The sequence below is a fragment of the Manis javanica genome, chromosome 1 (assembly GCF_040802235.1).
Source record: "Manis javanica isolate MJ-LG chromosome 1, MJ_LKY, whole genome shotgun sequence".
Classification (NCBI taxonomy): Eukaryota; Metazoa; Chordata; class Mammalia; order Pholidota; family Manidae; genus Manis; species Manis javanica.
In genome coordinates, this window is record NC_133156.1 from 88,562,708 (window position 1) to 88,582,665 (window position 19,958).

General features: G+C 38.2%; 1 protein-coding gene across 4 annotated transcripts in view; it reads right to left on the reverse strand.

Moving 5' to 3' along the window:
• Nucleotides 1–19,958, reverse strand: part of FAM151B (family with sequence similarity 151 member B) — a 56,562-nt gene that overhangs the window by 15,275 nt on the left and 21,329 nt on the right. For all 4 annotated transcript variants that reach the window (XR_012130359.1, XM_073234615.1, XM_036999905.2 and 1 more), the window contains exons 4-5: nt 19,213–19,430; nt 857–992 (exon numbers count right to left, since the gene is read on the reverse strand). Coding sequence is in view for 3 of the 4 variants with exons in the window: in XM_073234615.1 (XP_073090716.1) it covers nt 857–992; nt 19,213–19,430 (354 nt within the window). In the remaining variant the exon portion in view is untranslated. The remainder of the gene's footprint in view (nt 1–856; nt 993–19,212; nt 19,431–19,958) is intronic.

The following is a 19,958-nucleotide window of genomic DNA, read 5'->3' on the forward strand; positions in this document are numbered from 1 at the left end:
CATCTGCCTGACATATGTATTGAGGATAGTTTTATGTATAATAATCATTCATTTGTGTGTATGAAAATATATCAAACATTCCTTTCACAACTTCTAGATTTTGTACTTTCCTAAGAAAGCCCTTCTCCATTTTGAAACTATATTTAAAAAATCACCATTTTTAAAAATGTATTTAATGTTTGATGTTCAAGTCTTTAATTCCTCTAGAATTTATTTTGGAGGAAGAATTAAGGAACTAGTTTTGCTTTTTCTACATAGTTGGCCTGCTGTCCCAACACCAGTTTCATCAGTTATTGAACTTTTGCTCCAATGATCTGAAATGCCAGATTTTTCTTATACTAAGTTCCATAGTATATTTGGGTTTATTTCTGGATTTTCCCTGTTGTTCTACTGACTAGTCTATTAAAAAGATAGTATCAAAATTGTTTCAATATCTGTACCTTTATTAATATATCTTAATACTTAATAGGTGGTTCAGCTAATTTTTATTACTTATTAAAATAATTTTTTTAATAGAAAGGACTTCTGATATTATGACAGAATTTAAAGAGAGATTATTTTATCCTCATAACTTTTTGTGAACCTATAACATAATAAAAAAAGATAAATGTTTACTGGGTATCTACTATGTGCAAAACCATTTGCTAAGAAATAGGGGTGAAAGACACAATGTTAAGTAAGTTAATGTTCATCAAGGAGCTTCATTCTATGGAGAGTCTGTGTGCTTACAGAACCAGTGTTCATTTCCTTCTGTCTCTCTCACACAGTTTTTACATAATCAGTTTTCAGCCTGTTTCTGCCTCTATACCTCACACGTATTCACATGCACACACTCTATTGTTAAACTTATACATACCTGTTTGATTTCTTTAACAGCCAAAGTAACTGAGAACAAGACTGCCTGACTAATGCTGCTCTGACAGGAAATGTTACTGGCTGACTTATTTCATTACATATATATTCCATTTCTTTCACCATTGCCCAACTGTATCCTGAAATGGAAAGAAAGAAATTTAACTTTCCTAATCAGAATCCTAAAATTTAATAAATTAAAAAACTAAATTACATATGAATAGGTAAAATCACAGGTAATTCATAAAATTTTCCACTTGGATTCAGAGTGAATTAAAATATCACTTAATGCCAGAAAATATTTTGAGTGGAAAATATATACAAAAAAATTAAATCTAAAGTAACTGCATTAGTGGAAGTGAGGATTTAATAATACAGGTAACTCGGGGGCTAAAGTAACTGCATTAGTGGAAGTGAGGATTTAATAATACAGGTAACTCCGGGGCGGAGCCAAGATGGCGGCATGAGTAGAGCAGCGGAAATCTCCCCCCAAAACCACATATATCTATGAAAATATAACAAAGACAACTCTTCCTAGAATAAAGACCAGAGGACACAGGATAACATCCAGACCACATCAACAACTGCGAGAACCCAGCGCCTCACAAAGGGGGTAAGATACAAACCCCGGCCCGGCGGGACCCGAGCACCCCTTCCCCCAGCTCCCGGTGGGAGGAGAGGAGTCAGCAGGGAGGGAGAGGGAGCCCAGGACTGCTGAACACCCAGCCCCAGCCATCCGGATCAGAGCACAGACACAGTGCATGCGCGGGGCCCTGGATACTAGGGAAACAGGGCAGCAAGAACGGTGAACAGGTACCGGAGGCCGGCGCCGGAGGACAAAAGAAAAGCAAGCGGCCATCTTTTTTGTTGTTGTTGTTGTTGTTGTTTTGTGGTGAGTGCTTCTTGGAAGTCTTAAAGGGACAGGGACCACAATACTAGGGAAACGGGGCAGCAAGACTGGCGAGCGGGTACCTGAGGCCGGCACCGGAGAACAAAAGAAAAGCAAGCGGCCAATTTTTTTTTGTTGTTGTTGTTGTTGTTCTTGCTGTTCTGTTTTGGCGAGAGCTTTTCAGAAGTCTTAAAGGAATACGGACCGCAATACTAGGGAAACAGGGCAGCAAAACTGGTGAGCAGGTGCCCGAGGCTGGCGCCGGAGAATAAAGAAAAATGAGCGGCCATTTTGTGTGTGTGTGTGTGTGTGTGTGTGGTCATTGTTTTGTTTTGGCGGGTGCTTTCTGGAAGTCTTAAAGGGGCAGGGCAGGACACTTAGTCCAGAGGCAGGGAATCCGGGGATCGCTGGGCACTCTAACCCCTTGGGCAGCAGAGAGCACAGAGGCCCCTTATGGAGATAAATAGCCTCCCAGCCGCTCCCCCTCCAATGCAACTCCACCAATTTGGAACAGCAGCCCGAGGCAGGCCACGCCCACAGCAACAGCAGAGATAAACTCCATAGCAGCCAGACAGGAAGCAGAAGCCCTGTCTGTACGCAGCTACCCAGCACAAGCCACTAAAGGTCGCTGTTCTCCCAGGAGAGGAAGGCCACAAACCAACAAAAAGGGAAGTTCTTCCAGCCGTCAGTAGTCCCAGCTCAGCAAACTATTCCTATCACCATGAAAAGACAAAATTACACACAAACCGAGATCACAGAGACACCAGAGGAGACAGACCTAACCAGTCTTCCTGACAAAGAATTCAAAATAAAAATCATAAACATGCAGACAGAGATGCAGAGAAATACACAAGAGATATGGGATGAAGTCCGGAGGGAGATCACAGATGCCAGAAAGGAGATTACAGAAATGAAACAAACTCTGGAAGGATTTATAAGTAGAATGGATAAGATGCAAGAGGCCATTGATGGAACTGAAACCAGAGAACAGGAACGCATAGAAGCTGACATAGCAAGAGATAAAAGGATCTCCAGGAATGAAACAATATTAAGAGAACTGCGTGACCAATCCAGAAGGAACAATATCCATATTATAGGGGTATCAGAAGAAGAAGAGAGAGGAAAAGGGAAGGAAAGTATCTTGGAAGAAATAATTGCTGAAAACTTCCCGAAACTTGGGGAGGAAATAATCGAACAGACCATGGAAATACACAGAACCCCCAACAGAAAGGATCCAAGGAGGACAACACCAAGACACATAATAATTAAAATGGCAAAGATCAAGGACAAGTAAAGAGTTTTAAAGGCAGCTAGAGAGAAAAAGGTCACCTATATAGGAAAACCCATCAGGCTAACATCAGAGTTCTCGACAGAAACCCTACAGGCCACAAGAGAATGGCATGATATATTTGATGCAATGAAAGAGAAGGGACTTGAACCAATGATACTGTATCCAGCATGACTATCATTTAAATATGATGGTGGGATTAAACAATTCCCAGACAAGAAAAGCTGAGGGAATACCCTTTCCACAAACGACCCCTACAGGGCATCTTACAGGGACTGCTCTAGATAGGAGCACTCCTAGAAAGAGCACAGAACAAAACACCCAACATATGAAAAATGGAGGAGGAGGAATAAGAAGGGAGAGAAGAAAAGAATCTCCAGACAGTGTATATAACAGCTCAATAAGTGAGCTAAGTTGGGCAATAAGATACTAAAGAGGCAAACCTTGAATCTTTGGTAACCATGAATTTAAAGCCTGCAATGGCAATAAGTACATATCTTTCAATAGTCACCCTAAATGTAAATGGACTGAATGTACCAATCAAAAGACACAGAGTAATAGAATGGATAAAAAGCAAGACCCATCTATATGCTGCTTACAAGAAACTCACCTCAAACCCAAAGACATGTACAGACTAAAAGTCATGAATTGGAAAAACATATTTCAGGCAAACAACAGCAAGAAGAAAGCAGGGGTTGCAGTACTAATATCAGACAAAATAGACTTCACAACAAAAAAAGTAACAAGAGATAAAGAAGGACACTATATAATGATAAAGGGCTCAGTCCAACAAGAGGATATAACCATTCTAAATATATATGCACCCAACACAGGAGCATCAGCATATGTGAAGCAAATACTAACAGAACTAAAGAGGGAAATAGACTGCAATGCATTCATTTTAGGAGACTTCAACACACCACTCACCCCAAAGGAGAGATCCACCAGGCAGAAATTAAGTAAGGACATGGAAGCACTGAACAACACAGTAGAGCAGATGGACCTAATAGACATCTATAGAACTCTACATCCAAAAGCAACAAGATATACATTCTTCTCAAGTGCACATGGAACATTCTCCAGAATAGACCACCTACAAGGCCACAAAAAGAGCCTCAGCAAAATCCAAAATATTGAAATTCTACCAACCAATTTTTCAGACCACAAAGGTATAAAACTTGAAATAAATTCTACAAAGAAAACAAAAATGCTCATAAACACATGGAAGCTTAACAACATGCTCCTAAATAATCGATGGATCAATGAACAAATTAAAATAGAGATCAAGGCATATATAGAAACAAATGACAACAAAACAAAGCCCCAACTTCTGTGGGACGCAGCGAAAGCAGTCCTAAGAGGAAAGTATATAGCGATTCAGGCACACTTGAAGAAGGAAGAACAATCCCAAATGAATAGTCTAACATCACAATTATCGAAACTGGAAAAAGAAGAACAAATGAGGCCTAAAGTCAGCACAAGGAGGGACATAATAAAGATCAGAAAAGAAATAAACAAAATTGAGAAGAATAAAACAATAGAAAAAATCAATGAAACCAAGAACTGGTTCTTTGAGAAAATAAACAAAATAGATAAGCCCATAGCCACACTTATTAAGAGAAAAAGAGAATCTACATAAATCAACAGAATCAGAAATGAGAACAGAAAAATCACAACAGACTCCACAGAAATACAAAGAATTATTAAAGACTACTATGAAAACCTATATGCCAACAAGCTGGAAAACCTAGAAGAAACGGACAACTTCCTAGAAAAATATAACCTTCCAAGACTGACCAAGGAAGAAACACAAAAGTTAAACCAACCAATTACGAGCAAAGAAATTGAAATGGAAATCAAAAAACTACCCAAGAACAAAGCACCCAGGCCGAAGAGATTTACCTCAGAATTTTATCAGACACACAGAGAAGACATAATACCCATTCTCCTTGAAGTTTTCCAAAAAATAGAAGAGGAGAGAATACTCCCAAACTCATTCTATGAAGCCAGCATCACCCTAATACCAAAACCAGGCGAAGACTCCACAAAAAAAGAAGATTACAGACCACTATCCCAGCTGAATGTAGATGCAAAAATACTTAATAAAATATTAGCGAACCGAATTCCAAAGTATATCAAAAGGATCATACACCATGACCAAGTGGGATTCATCTCAGGGATGCAAAGATGGTACAACATTCGAAAATCCATCAACATCATCCACCACATCAACAAAAAGAAAGACAAAAACCACATGATCATCTCCATACATGCTGAAAAAGCATTTGACAAAATTCAACATCTATTCATGATAAAAGCGCTCAGCAAAATAGGAACAGAGGGCAAGTACCTCAACATAATAAAGGCCATATATCATAAACCCACAGCCAACATTATACTGAACAGCAAGAAGCTCAAAGCTTTTCCTCTGAGATCGGGAACTAGACAGGGATGCCCACTCTCCCCACTGCTATTTAACATAGTACTGGAGGTCCTAGCCATGGCAATCAGACAAAACAAAGAAATACAAGGAATCAAGATTGGTAAAGAAGAAGTTAAACTGTCACTATTTGCAGATGACATGATATTATACATAAAAAACCCTAAAGACTCCACCCCAAACCTACTAGAACTGATATCGGAATACAGCAAAGTTGCAGGATACAAAATTAACACAGAAATCTGTAGCTTTCCTGTACACTAACAATGAACCAATAGAAAGAGAAATCAGGAAAACAATTCCATTCACAATTGCATCAAAAAAGAATAAAATACCTAGGAATAAATCTAACCAAAGAGGTGAATGACCTATACTCTGAAAACTACAAGTCACTCTTAAGAGAAATTAAAGGGGACACTAACAAATGGAAACTCATCCCATGCTCATGGCTAGGAAGAATCAATATCGTCAAAATGGCCATCCTGACCAAAGCAATATACAGATTTGATGCAATCCCTATCAAATTACCAGCAACATTCTTCAATGAACTGGAACAAATAATTCAAAAACTCATATGGAAACACCAAAGACCCCGAATAGCCAAAGCAATCCTGAGAAAGAAGAATAAAGTAGGGAGGATCTCACTCCCCAACTTCAAGCTCTACTATAAAGCCATAGTAATCAAGACAATTTGGTACTGGCACAAGAACAGAGCCACAGACCAATGGAACAGACTAGAGAATCCAGACATTAACCCAGACATATATGGTCTATTAATATTTGATAAAGGAGCCACAGACATACAATGGTGAAATAACAGTCTCTTCAACAGATGGTGCTGCCAAAACTGGACACCTACATGTAGGAGAATAAAACTGGACCATTGTCTAACCCCATATACAAAAGTAAATTCAAAATGGATCAAAGACCTGAATAAGTCATGAAACCATTAAACTCCTGGAAAAAAAACATAGGCAAAAATCTCATGGACATAAACATGAGTGACCTCTTCTTGGACATATCTCCCCGGGCAAGGAAAACAACAGCAAAAATGAACAAGTGGGACTATATTAAGCTGAAAAGCTTCTGTACAGCAAAAGACACCATCAATAGAACAAAAAGGAACCCTACAGTATGGGAGAATATGTTTGTAAATGACAGATCTGGTAAAGGCTTGACGTCCAAATATATAAAGAGCTCACACACCTCAACAAACAAAAATCAAATAATCCAATTAAAAAATGGACAGAGGAACTGAACAGACAGTTCTCCAAAAAAGAAATACACATGGCCAACAGACACATGAAAAAATGCTCCACATCACTAATTAGCAGAGAAATGCAAATTAAAACTACAATGCAAATTAAAACACACACCAGTAAGGATGGCTGCCATCCAAAAGACAAACAACAACAAATGTTGCTGAGGCTGTGGAGAAAGGGGAACCCTCCTCCACTGCTGGTGGGAATGTAAATTAGTTCAACCATTGTGGAAAGCAGTATGGAGGTTCATCAAAATGCTCAAAACAGACTTACCATTTGACCCAGAAATTCCACTCCTAGTAATTTACCCTAAGAATGCAGCAATCAAGTTATCAAGTTTGAGAAAGACAGATGCACCCCTATGTTTATCACAGCACTATTTACAATAGCCAAGAATTGGAAGCAACCTAAATGTCCATCAGTAGATGAATGGATAAAGAAGATGTGGTACATATACACAATGGAATACTACTCAGCTATAAGAAGAGGGCAAATCCTACCATTTGCAGCAACGTGGATGGACCTGGAGGGTATTATGCTCAGTGAAATAAGCCAAGTGGAGAAAGAGAAATACCAAATGATTTCACTCATCTATGGAGTATAAGAACAAAGGAAAAACTGAAAGAACAAAACAGCAGTGGAATCACAGAACCCAAGAATGGACTAACAGGTACCAAAGGGAAAGGGACTGGGGAGGATGGGTGTGTAGGGAGGGATAAGGAGGGGAGAAGAAGGGGGATATTAAGATTAGCATGCATGGGGAGGTGGGAGAAAGGGGAGGGCTGTACAAGACAGAGAAGACTAATAGTGATTCTACAACATTTTGCTATGCTGATGGACAGTGACTGGAAAGGGGTATTTACGGGGGACCTGGTATAGGGGAGAGCCTAGTAAACAAAATATTCGTCATGTAAGTGTAGATTAATGATAAAAAAAAAGCAGTTCCTCTGTGGTGACCTCCAATGAGTTCTACACAATGATATAAAGGGCATATAAAAGTGTAGGCATAGGGTCTGTTTGTGTTTATACAGAGGATCAAAGCCTAATTTGGCTACCCAGAAAATGAACTAAGATACGATATGAAGAAGAACTTCCAACATCAGCACTCTCTGGAAGAGTCATACCAGAAGATGATCATCAAAAAACCTCAACAAAGATCCAGGCGATGCTGCAGATGTAGCTGCATTCATTCCACCAGTTCCTGGACTTGCCATTGGAATGAAGAAGGAGATATCTAAGCTGGCCTGTGCATACAGTAAAACAACAAATTTGACTGGATCTATACTGTTGGAACTCAACAAAGAATTAGGAGAACTGCAAGTTGTAGCGCTCCAAAATCTTACAACTACAGACTATCTACTGTTAAAAGAACATATGAGATGTGAACAGTTCCCAGGAATGGGTTGTTTTAATTTGTCTGATTTCTCTCAGACTGTTTAAGTACAGTTGGACAATATCCATTATATCATAGACAAATTTTCACAAATGCCTAGGGTGCCTAACTGGTTTTCTTGGCTTCACTGGAGATGGCTGGTAATTATAGACCTGCTTTGGTTATGTAACTGTATTCCTATTATGTTAATGTGTATGCGCAATTTAATTAGTAGTTTAAAACCTATACATGCTTAAGTTACTCTACAAGAAGATATGTCAAAGAAATAATCAATCCTCCCATGTTTTCTTCTGTCTGCTACCTCTATAGCTTTTCTTCTTCCTTCCTAATTACAACCCTTAAATAGAATTCGTGCCTCATTTCGAATTCACCGAGTATCATAATTCCTCCAAGTGGTAAAGATACCTCAAGACAAATGCTGGGCATAGAAGCCACAGGGCATAAATCTGCAAAGAAGTAAAAAGCTAACCTTTTCAGACAATATGGCTTCTCTCTCACTTACCAACTTTACATTTCCCTGTATGGCCCCAGAAAATGACTGGTTAGCCAGAGACGGGTAAGATTCCTCAAGGGAGGAACAACCTAAGACAGGCACAGTCGCAGGGGGGCCATCAGGTGAGAAATTGGGGATCAACAGAGGTGAGGCTTAGAACCTCACCCCCCTGTTTTGAGAGAAGCCTTCTGCATCCATGGATGTTTTATTGCCCTTGTCTAGCTTGAATTAACACATAGTCTACAGGCACACACCTGATCATCTACATTTGCTCTCTTACAACACTAAACTATGTTTTCTTTTTTTTTTTTTTTAATGAAGTGTAGTTGACACACAGTATTACATTAGTTTCAGGTGTACAACACAGTGATTTAACATTTATATACATGATAATTCTAGGTACCAGCTATTACCATACCAAGTTGTTACAATATTTTGACTATATTCCTTATGCTATACATTACATCCCGGTTACTTTTTTATTTTACAATTGGAAGTGTGTACTTTTTTTTTTTAAGGGCATCTCTCATCTTTATTGATCAAATGGTTGTTAACCACAATAAAATTCTGTATAGGGGGGTCAATGCTCAATGCACAATCATTAATCCACCCCAAGTCTAATTTTCGTCAGTCTCCAATCTTCTGAAGCATAACGAACAAGTTCTTACATGGAGAACAAATTCTTACATAGTGAATAAGTTAATTGGTGAACATTACAAGGGCAGTCATCACAGAGGCTTTTGGTTTTGATCATGCATTATGAACTATAAATAGTCAGTTCAAATATGAATATTCATTTGATTTTTATACTTGATTTATATGTGGATACCACATTTCTCTCTTTATTATTATTATTTTTAATAAAATGCTGAAGTGGTAGGTAGATATTAGATAAAGGTAGAAAACATAGTTTAGTGTTGTAAGAGAGCAAATGTAGATGATCAGGTGTGTGCCTGTAGGCTATGTGTTAATCCAAGCTAGACAAGGGCGATAAAACATCCAGGTATGCAGAAGATTTCTCTCAGAACAGGTGGGGCGGAGATTCTAAGACTCACCTCTGTTAATCCCCATTTTCTCACCTGATAGCCCCCCTACGACTGTGCCTGTCTTAGGTTGTTCCTCCCTTGAGGAATCTTACCCGTCTCTGGCTAACCAGTCATCTTCTGGGGCCATACAGAGAAATGTTAAGTTGGTAAGTGAGAGAGAAGCCTTATTGTTTGAAAAGGTTAGCTTTTTACTTCTTTGCATATCTTATGCCCTGTGGCTTCTATGCCCAGCATTTGTCTTGAGGTATCTTTACCACTTGGAAGAATTATGATACTCGGTAAATTTGATATGAGGCACGAATTCTACTTAAGGGTTGTAATTAGGAAGGAAGAAGAAAAGCTATAGAAGTAGCAGGTGGAAGAAAACCTGGGAAGATTGATTATTTCTTTGACATGCCTTCTTGTAGAGTAACTTCAGCATGTATAGGTTTTAAACTACTAATTAAATTGCACACACACATTAACATAATAGGAGTACAGTTATGTAACCAAAGCATACCTGTAATTACCAGCCATCTCCAGTGAAACCAAGAAAACCAGTTAGGCACCTTAGGCATTTATGAAAACTTATCTATAATATGGTGAATATTGTCCAACTGAACTTGAACAGTCTGAGAGAAATCAGACAAATTAAAACAACCCATTCCTGGGGACTGTTCACATCCCATATGTTCTTTTAACAGTAAATAGTTTGTAGTTGTAAGATTTTGAGTGCTACAATTTGCACTTCTCCTAATTCTTGGTTGAGTTCCAACAGTTTAGATCCAGTCAAATTTGTTGTTTTGCTGTATGCACAGGCCAGTTTAGATATCTCCTTCTTCATTCCCATGGCAAGTCCAGGAACTGGTGGGATGAGTACATCTACACCTGTAGCAGTGCATGGACCTTTGTTGGGGTTTTTTGATGGTCATCTTCTGGCATGAGTCTTCCTGTGAGTGCTGATGTTGGAAGTTCTTTTTCATATCGTATCTTAGTTCATTTTCGGGGTAGCCAAATTAGGCTTTGATCCTCTGTATAAACACAAACAGACCCTATGCCTACACTTTTATATGCCCTTTATATCATTGTGTAGAACTCATTGGAGGTCACCACAGAGGAACTGCTTTTTTTTTTTATCATTAATCTACACTTACATGACGAATATTTTGTTTACTAGGCTCTCCCCTATACCAGGTCCCCCGTAAATACCCCTTTACAGTCACTGTCCATCAGCATAGCAAAATGTTGTAGAATCACTACTTGTCTTCTCTGTGTTGTACAGCCCTCCCCTTTCTCCCACCCCTCCATGCATACTAATCTTAATACCCCCCTTTTTCTCCCCCTCCCTACCCATCCTCCCCAGTCCCTTTCCCTTTGGTACCTGTTAGTCCATTTTTGGGTTCTGTAATTCTGCTCCTGTTTTGTTCCTTCAGTTTTTCCTTTGTTCTTATACTCCACAGATGAGTGAAATCATTTGGTATTTCTCTTTCTCTGCTTGGCTTATTTCACTGAGCATAATACCCTCCAGGTCCATCCATGTTGCTGCAAATGGTAGGATTTGCCCTCTTCTTATAGCTGAGTAGTATTCCATTGTGTATATGTACCACATCTTCTTTATCCATTCCTCTATCGATGGACATTTTGGTTGCTTCCAATTCTTGGCTATTGTAAATAGTGCTGCGATAAACATAGGGGTGCATTGGTCTTTCTCATACTTGATTGTTGCATTCTTAGGGTAAATTCCTAGGAGTGGTTATACCTGGGTCAAATGGTAAGTCTGTTTTGAGCATTTTGATGTACCTACATACTGCTTTCCACAATGGTTGAACTAATTTACATTCCCACCAGCAGTGTAGGAGGGTTCCCCTTTCTCCACAGCCTCGCCAACATTCATTGTTGTTTGTCTTTTGAATGGCAGCCATCCTTACTGGTGTGAGGTGATACCTCATTGTAGTTTTAATTTGCATTTCTCTGATAATTAGCAATGTGGGGCATCTTTTCATGTGACTGTTGGCCATCTGTATTTCTTTTTGGAGAACCGTCTGTTCAGTTCCTCTGCCCATTTTTTAATTGGGTTATTTGATTTTTGTTTGTTGAGGCATGTGAGCTCTTTATATATTCTGGACGTCAAGCCTTTATCGGATGTGTCATTTTCAAATATATTCTCCCATACTGTAGGGTTCCTTTTTGTTCTATTGATGGTGTCTTTTGCTGTACAGAAGCTTTTCAGCTTAATATAGTCCCACTTGTTCATTTTTGCTGTTGTTTTCCTTGCCCGGGGAGATATGTTCAAGAATAGGTCACTCATGTTTATGTCTAAGAGGTTTTTGCCTATGTTTTTTTCCAAGAGTTTAATGGTTTCATGACTTACATTCAGGTCTTTGATCCATTTTGAGTGTACTTTTGTATATGGGGTTAGACAATGGTCCAGTTTCATTCTCCTACACGTAGCTGTCCAGTTTTGCCAGCACCATCTGTTGAAGAGACTGTCATTTTGCCATTGTATGTCCATGGTCCTTTATCAAATATTAATTGACCATATATGTCTGGGTTAATGTCTGGATTCTCTAGTCTGTTCCATTGGTCTGTGGCTCTGTTCTTGTGCCAGTACCAAATTGTCTTGATTACTAAGGCTTTATAATACAGCTTGAAGTTGGGGAGTGAGATTCCCCCCTACTTTATTCTTCTTTCTCAGGATTGCTTTGGCTATTCGGGGTCTTTGGTGTTTCCATATGAATATTTGAATTATTTGTTCCAGTTCATTGAAGAATGTTGCTGGTAATTTGATAGGGATTGCGTCAAATCTGTATATTGCTTTGGGCAGGATGGCCATTTTGACGATATTGATTCTTCCTAGCCATGAGCATGGGATAAGTTTCCATTTGTTAGTGTCCCCTTTAATTTCTCTTAAGAGTGACTTGTAGTTTTCAGAGTATAGGTCATTCACCTCTTTGGTTAGATTTATTCCTAGGTATTTTATTCTTTTTGATGCAATTGTGAATGGAATTGTTTTCCTGATTTCTCTTTCTGTTGGTTCATTGTTAGTGTATAGGAAAGCCACAGATTTCTGTGTATTGATTTTGTATCCTGCAACTTTGCTGTATTCCGATATCAGTTCTAGTAGTTTTGGGGTGGAGTCTTTAGGGTTTTTTATGTATATTATCATGTCATCTGCAAATAGTGACAGTTTAACTTCTTCTTTACCAATCTGGATTCCTTGTATTTTTTTGTTTTGTCTGAATGCCATGGCTAGGACCTCCAGTACTATGTTAAATAACAGTGGGGAGAGTTGGGCCTCCCTGTCTAGTTCCCGATCTCAGAGGAAGAGCTTTCAGCTTCTCGCTGTTCAATAAAATGTTGGCTGTGGGTTTTTCATAGATGGCCTTTATTATGTTGAGGTACTTGCCCTCTATTCCCATTTTGCTGAGAGTTTTTATCATGAATGGATGTTTAATTTTGTCAAATTCTTTTTCAGCATCTATGGAGATGATCATGTGGTTTTTGTCTTTCTTTTTGTTGATGTGGTGGATGGTGTTGATGGACTTTCAAATGTTGTCCCATCCTTGCATCCCTGAGATGAATCCCACTTGGTCATAGTGTACAATCCTTTTGATGTATTTTTGAATTCGGTTTGCAAATATTTTGTTGAGTATTTTTGCATCTACGTTCATCAGGGATATTGGTCTGTAGTTTTCTTTTTTGATGGGGTCTTTGCCTGATTTTGGTTTTAGGGTGATGTTAGCTTCATAGAATGAGTTTGGGAGTATCCCCTCCTCTTCTATTTTTTGGAAAACTTTAAGGAGAATGTTTATTATGTCTTCCCTGTATGTCTGATAAAATTCTGAGGTAAATCCATCTGGCCCGGGGGTTTTGTTCTTTGGTAGTTTTTTGATTACCGCTTCCATTTCGTTGCTGGTAATTGATCTGTTTGGATTTTCTGTTTCTTTCTGGGTCAGTCTTGGAAGGTTGTATTTTTCTAGGAAGTTGTCCATTTCTCCTAGGTTTCCCAGCTTGTTAGCATATAGGTATTCTCTAATAATTCTTTGTATTTCTCTGGGGTCTGTCGTGATTTTTCCTTTCTCGTTTCTGATACTGTTGATTTGTGTTGACTCTCTTTTCCTCTTAATAAGTCTGGCTAGAGGCTTGTCTATTTTGTTTATTTTCTCAAAGAACCAGCTCTTGGTTTCATTGATTTTTACTATTGTTTTATTCTTCTCAATTTTATTTAATTCTTCTCTGATCTTTATTAAGTCCCTCCTTCTGCTGACCTTAGGCCTCATTTGTTCTTCTTTTTCCAATTTCGATAATTGTGACATTAGACCCTTTCATTTGGGATTGTTCTTCCTTTTTTAAATATGCTTGGATTGCTATATACTTTCCTCTTAAGACTGCTTTTGCTGTGTCCCACAGAAGTTGGGGCTTAGTGTTGTTGTTGTCGTTTGTTTCCATATGTTGCTGGATCTCCATTTTGATTTGGTCATTGATCCATTGATTATTTAAGAGCGTGTTGTTAAGCCTCTATGTGTTTGTGAGCCTTTTTGCTTTCTTTGTACAGTTTATTTCTAGTTTTATGCGTTTGTGGTCTGAAAAATTGGTTGGTAGGATTTCAATCTTTTGGAATTTACTAAAGCTCTTTTTGTGGCCTAGTATGTGGTCTATTCTGGAGAATGTTCCATGTGCACTTGAGAAGAATGTGTATCCTGTTGCTTTTTGATGTAGAGTTCTATAGATGTCTATTAGGTCCATCTGTTCTAGTGTGTTGTTCAGTGCCTCTGTGTCCTTACTTATTTTCTGTCTGGTGGATCTGTCCTTTGGAGTGAGTGGTGTGTTGAAGTCTCCTAGAATGAATGCATTGCATTCTATTTCCTCCTTTAGTTCTGTTAATATTTGTTTCAGGTATGTTGGTGCTCCTGTATTGTGTGCATATATATTTAGAATGGTTATATCCTCTTGTTGGACTGAGCCCTTTATCATTATGTAGTGTCCTTCTTTATCTCTTGTTACTTTCTTTGTTTTGAAGTCTATTTTGTCTGATATTAGTACTGCAACCCCTGCTTTCTTCTCACTGTTGTTTGCCTGAAATATGTTTTTCCATCCCTTGACTTTTAGTCTGTGCTTGTCTTTGGGTTTAAGGTGAGTTTCTTGTAAGCAGCATATAGATGGGTCTTGCTTTTTTATTCATTCTATTACTCTGTGTCTTTTGATTGGTGCATTTAGTCCATTTACATTTAGGGTGATTATTGAAAGGTATGTGAACTTATTGCCATTGCAGGCTTTAAGTCTGTGGTTACCAAAGGTTCAGGGTTCGCTTCTTTACTATCTTACTGTCTAACTTAACTCGCTTGTTGTGCTATTATATATGCGGTCTGATGATTCTTTACTTCTCTCCCTTCTTATTCCTCCTCCTCCCTTCTTCGTATGTTGGGTGTTTTGTTCTGTGCTCTTTTTAGGAGTGCTCCCATCTAGAGCAGTCCCTGTAAGATGCCCTGAAGAGGTGGTTTGTGGGAGGCAAATTCCCTCAACTTTTGCTTGTCTGGGAATTGTTTAATTCCTCCTTCAAATTTAAATGATATTCATGCTGGATACAGTAGTTTTGGTTCAAGGTCCTCTGTTTCATTGCATTAAGTATATCATACCATTCTCTTCTTGCCTGTAGGGTTTCTGTTGAGAAGTCTGATGATAGCCTGATGGGTTTTCCTTTGTAGGTAACCTTTTTTTTCTCTCTGGCTGCTTTTAATACTTTGTCCTTGTCTTTGACCTTTGCCATTTTAATTATTATGTGTCTTGGTGTTGCCCTCTTGGATCCCTTGTCATGGGAGTTCTGTGTACCTCTGTGGTCTGAGAGGCCATTTCTTCCCGTAGTTTGGGGAAGTTTTCGGCAATTATTTCTTGAAAGACACTTTCTATCCCTTTTTCTCTCTCTTCTTCTTCTGATATTCCTATAATGCGTATATGATTCCTTTTTGTTTGTTCACTCAGCTCTCTTAGAATTCTTTCATTCCTGGAGATCCTTTTATCTCTCTCTGCATCAGCTTCTCTGCATTCCTGTTCTCTGTTTTCTAGACCATTAATGGTCTCTTGCATTTCATCCATTCTGTTTTGAAGTCCTTCCAGAGCTTGTTTTATTTCTGTATTCTCCTTCCTTAGTTCTTGCATATTTCTCTGCAAGTCCATCAGCATGGTTATGACTTTTGTTTTGAATTCTTTTTCAGAAAGACTGGCTAAATCTATCTCCCCAGGTTCCTTCTCAGGGGAAGATGTAGCAGATGCCGAAGCTGTCTGGGTTAGTCTTGTCTGGATCATATTTTTTTGCCTTTTCATGTTGACAGGTGCTATTGACTGTCAACTGGGAGGGCCAAACTTTTCACTTGCTACTGGCCTTTCTTTACTGGGACAACTGCAACCCCTAGTGGCTTGTGTTGGGTAATTGCATGTAGGCTGGGTCTTTGTGTCTTGCCCGGCAGAAGTGTAGGAATTTTCCTTTCTGCCTTTCTGTGGGGGTGTTTTGCCTTAGGCTGTTTCTCTGTTTTCGCAGCGCCAGGAGGGGTAATGGACCTGGGGGAGGGGGGGCTGTTTGGCTGTTTACCTCTGTGAGGGGTCTCAGAGCTGTTGCCCAGGGGGTTAGTGCGCCCAGTTTTCCCTGTAATTTCCAGCCACTGGGCTGTGACCTGTGTTGTTTCCGTCTAGCTATTATATCCCTGTCCCTTTAAGACTTTCAAAGAGCAGTGGCTTTTCTTTGTCACAGGGGCAACAGCTTTGGCACCCGCTCAGAGGTCTTGCTGCCCTATTTCCCTAGTTTCCAGCCCTCCACACATGCACTGTGTCTGCGCTCTGGTGCGGGTGGCTGGGGCTGGGTGTTTAGCAGTCCTGAGCTCCCTCTCCCTTCCTCTGGGAGCTGGGGGGGTGTACTGGGGTCTCGCTGGCCGGGGCTTGTTTCTTACCCCTTTCACCAGGTGCTGGGCTCTCATACGTGTCGATGTAGTCAGGCTGTTGTCCTGTGTCTTCTGGTCTCTCTTTTAGGATTAGTTGTATTTGTTGTATTTTCAAAAATATGTATGTTTTTGGGAGGAGATTCCCACTGTCCTACTCACGCCGCCATGTTGGCTCCGCCTCCTAAACTATGTTTTCTACGTTTATCTTGCATCTACCTACCACTTCAGCATTTTATTAAAAAATAATAATAATAATAATAATAATAATAATAAAGGGAGAAATGTGGGATTCACATATAAATCAAGTATAAAAATCAAATGAATATTCATATTTGACCTGATTATTTATAGTTCATAATGAGTGATCAAAACCGAAAGTTTTTGTGATGACTGCCCTTGTACTGTTCACCATGTAAGAACTTATTCACTATGTAAGAATTTGTTCACCATGTAAGAACTTGTTCATTATGCTTCAGAAGATTGAAGGCTGACGAGAGTTAGGCTGGGGGTGGATTAATGATTGTTCATTGCATTGAGTCCCCTATACAGAATTTTATTGTTGTTAACAACCATTTGATCAATAAATATGAGAGATGCCCTCTCAAAAAAAAAAATAAATAAATAATAATAATACAGGTAACTGTTGAACCACTGTTACAAACTTTAACCAATATAAGATTGTATATCAATGATACTTTAACAAAAAAAAATTAAATTAAAAATCATGCCACAAGTAACTTAAAAAACAAATTTAACAAAAACTTAAAATATTAAGAAGATTTCACTAATCTTTCAAGACCAAAAAATGCAAATCTGACACTATATTTACTTCAAAGATTCTAAGGCTTTTCTCTTTTGAGGTATAACTGCTCTTATTAATATTTTCTATTTAGATTTTTCATTTGTGATAATTAAGTTTTCTTTTCTAAGAGAAAGATGGCTGTTAGGTATTTAATAGCTGTTTAAATAATAATTAACTTCAGTATTTTCTGGCGTTTTTTTCATGGTTTTTTTGGCTAGTCCAAATTATTAGTACATGTTTTCTGAAGAAGAAATAGTAGTAAAAATGACTTTTATATATGTGTCTTAACTCAACCTAAGACATTGTGGAAAACACACTGCCTCTTCATGAACAGCTTCAGAAAAAAAAAGATCCGTATTTCTAAAATAATGCAGAACTCTATCAAAAGCAGGTTGTAGAAAGCATTGATCAATAAAGCAATATTTTAGAGAAAGCCAATGTGAATAAGTTAGTTTAGCAGCTAAATTTCTCATGAAAGAAGGGAAACGTTCTGCTTTCCTTAAAATCTGGAAAATTATATCTTCTTAATCAGAAAAAGAGATTGTTAACACAAAAGCTATCCTTATATGACTATCAGTTTATAAACTCTCTTTTCTAAATTTGTGGCATTGCAAGTAAAGAATGATAAAGTGCATGTTGGTAATGACAAGAGGCCAGTGGAGCAAAAGCAGCCTGGAAACATTTAACACCATCATGACTGAAAGATCTAGATTACGGTCTAATTCAGTTCATGCCTGAGGTTAAAGCCACAGATACATTACACAATGACAAAGGAGTTTAGAAGCAATATAGAAGTTACTAGAGTGTTTCTAGTTTACCTTTTTGGATTATATGCTATAATCTTTAATGAAATGAATAAAGATTAAAATGATTAGAAAATTAGATTAGTTGAAACATATTATTTTTTGTCTCAATCACATCAATTGTTGGCCCAGGGGATTATAATCTAAATGTCCTTGCTTAGTAGGTAGCAGTTACTCTAATCTTATATTAGGTTTAAAAATTTAAGATCTAAAAACAAAATAGCATATAAGTAAAAAACTAATGCTCTGAACAAGTGATAAAGGCTAACATCTCCATAGGCTCTAAATAATGTCTTAGTTTATTTTTACCATGTGGCAGGTGTTCCAGGGCATCTGATTGCTTACTGACTGTTTACCCAGAAATCACTATCTAGGAATATATGAAGAAATAGAAATATGAATTCAAATACTGCAATTGGTTTGTTTCAACCAGAGAAAAAGTGGCTGAACATCAGGTTCGTCTTTAGGAATACATGAAGGGAAAAAAAGGACCCAGCCTAGAGGACAGTCTCCTGTCCAGCCAAAGAGAGCCTGAGGGCACTAATGTTCCAGCAGCCTATATTTGGAGACCCTTCCAATGTTTAGGGAGCAGAACTTGTGCTCTTCAACCACACTCCCCTACTTCTGGCCTCACATCACTTGAAAACTTTTATTATCACTTCTTTCTCCTTCATCTGACATAAGGAGTTTGTTTCAAGGTAAAAAGAAAAACAAAGATTAATGAATGTTTTATAAGTTCAAAGAGAAAAACTCAGGATTTGTTTAAAGCAAATAAAGAGGCAGCTTTGGTTATTCTATACCTTGCAAATAAATATTTCCTATGGAAGCCTGGTGACAGAATGTCACCAACAAATCTAATGTCTACCTGAAATAATAGAAAGTAGGGTCATACATATACCTTTAGGGCCAGACCTTGCCATTTGGCTCTTAGATTTTGTGGAATATGGTTTGGGTTTTGTATTTAAAGGAGTAATTTTATATTTGGAGTACATTTTAATTTGCCTAAGAAGAAACACATTTTAAAAATTATTACCTTCATTAACTTTCTCAGGATGCCATCCTGTTGTCCAACCCAAGGAAAATGTCACATCTGGAAAGAAAGATGTCACTATGTCTATAAAAGGTTTTGCATCCACTACTGTGCTATTTCCATTTGGACCAACAAGAATGTCAGCATTAATCCACACAGGACGCTGCAGATGCCTCTTCACATTTTCCAAGAGCCTCATGGATGGTTCCACAGCTGCCAAACTAAAAACAGTTTGTTGTCAGTAAGACATATTCCTAAAGTAAAAATAAAATAAAGTTCTTTTAGATAGTGGTTCTAATGTTCTCAAATTCAGAATAAAAGTATAATACAATAATGCTTGAATTAAATAAAACCAAAGATCACATATCACCAGAGGGGAAAGTTAATATAACGTCATATCTCAAAATGCTATCTTATACTTTTTATTCATGAAGGTACCTTAAAGGTTCTAGAATATATGGATAATGACAATACTTGTGGACAGAGAACTTCATTGGACTACAGTACTTATAATTCTGAATCTCTCCTGAACCTTTAATGACTGAGTTCTTTTCTAAGAAAATAAGCTTTTTATTTCCCTCCATCTCATAATATCCAGTCTTGGCCAGCATATTTTCCCCAAAGCTGAAATTCCACCAGCATATATTAGATGTCTATGACATACAAAGCTCTGTGCAGTTAGACATAAGGAGCTATGACACAGAACACAATAAAGTTAGAATTTAATACATGTATTCTGGTTTAAATGT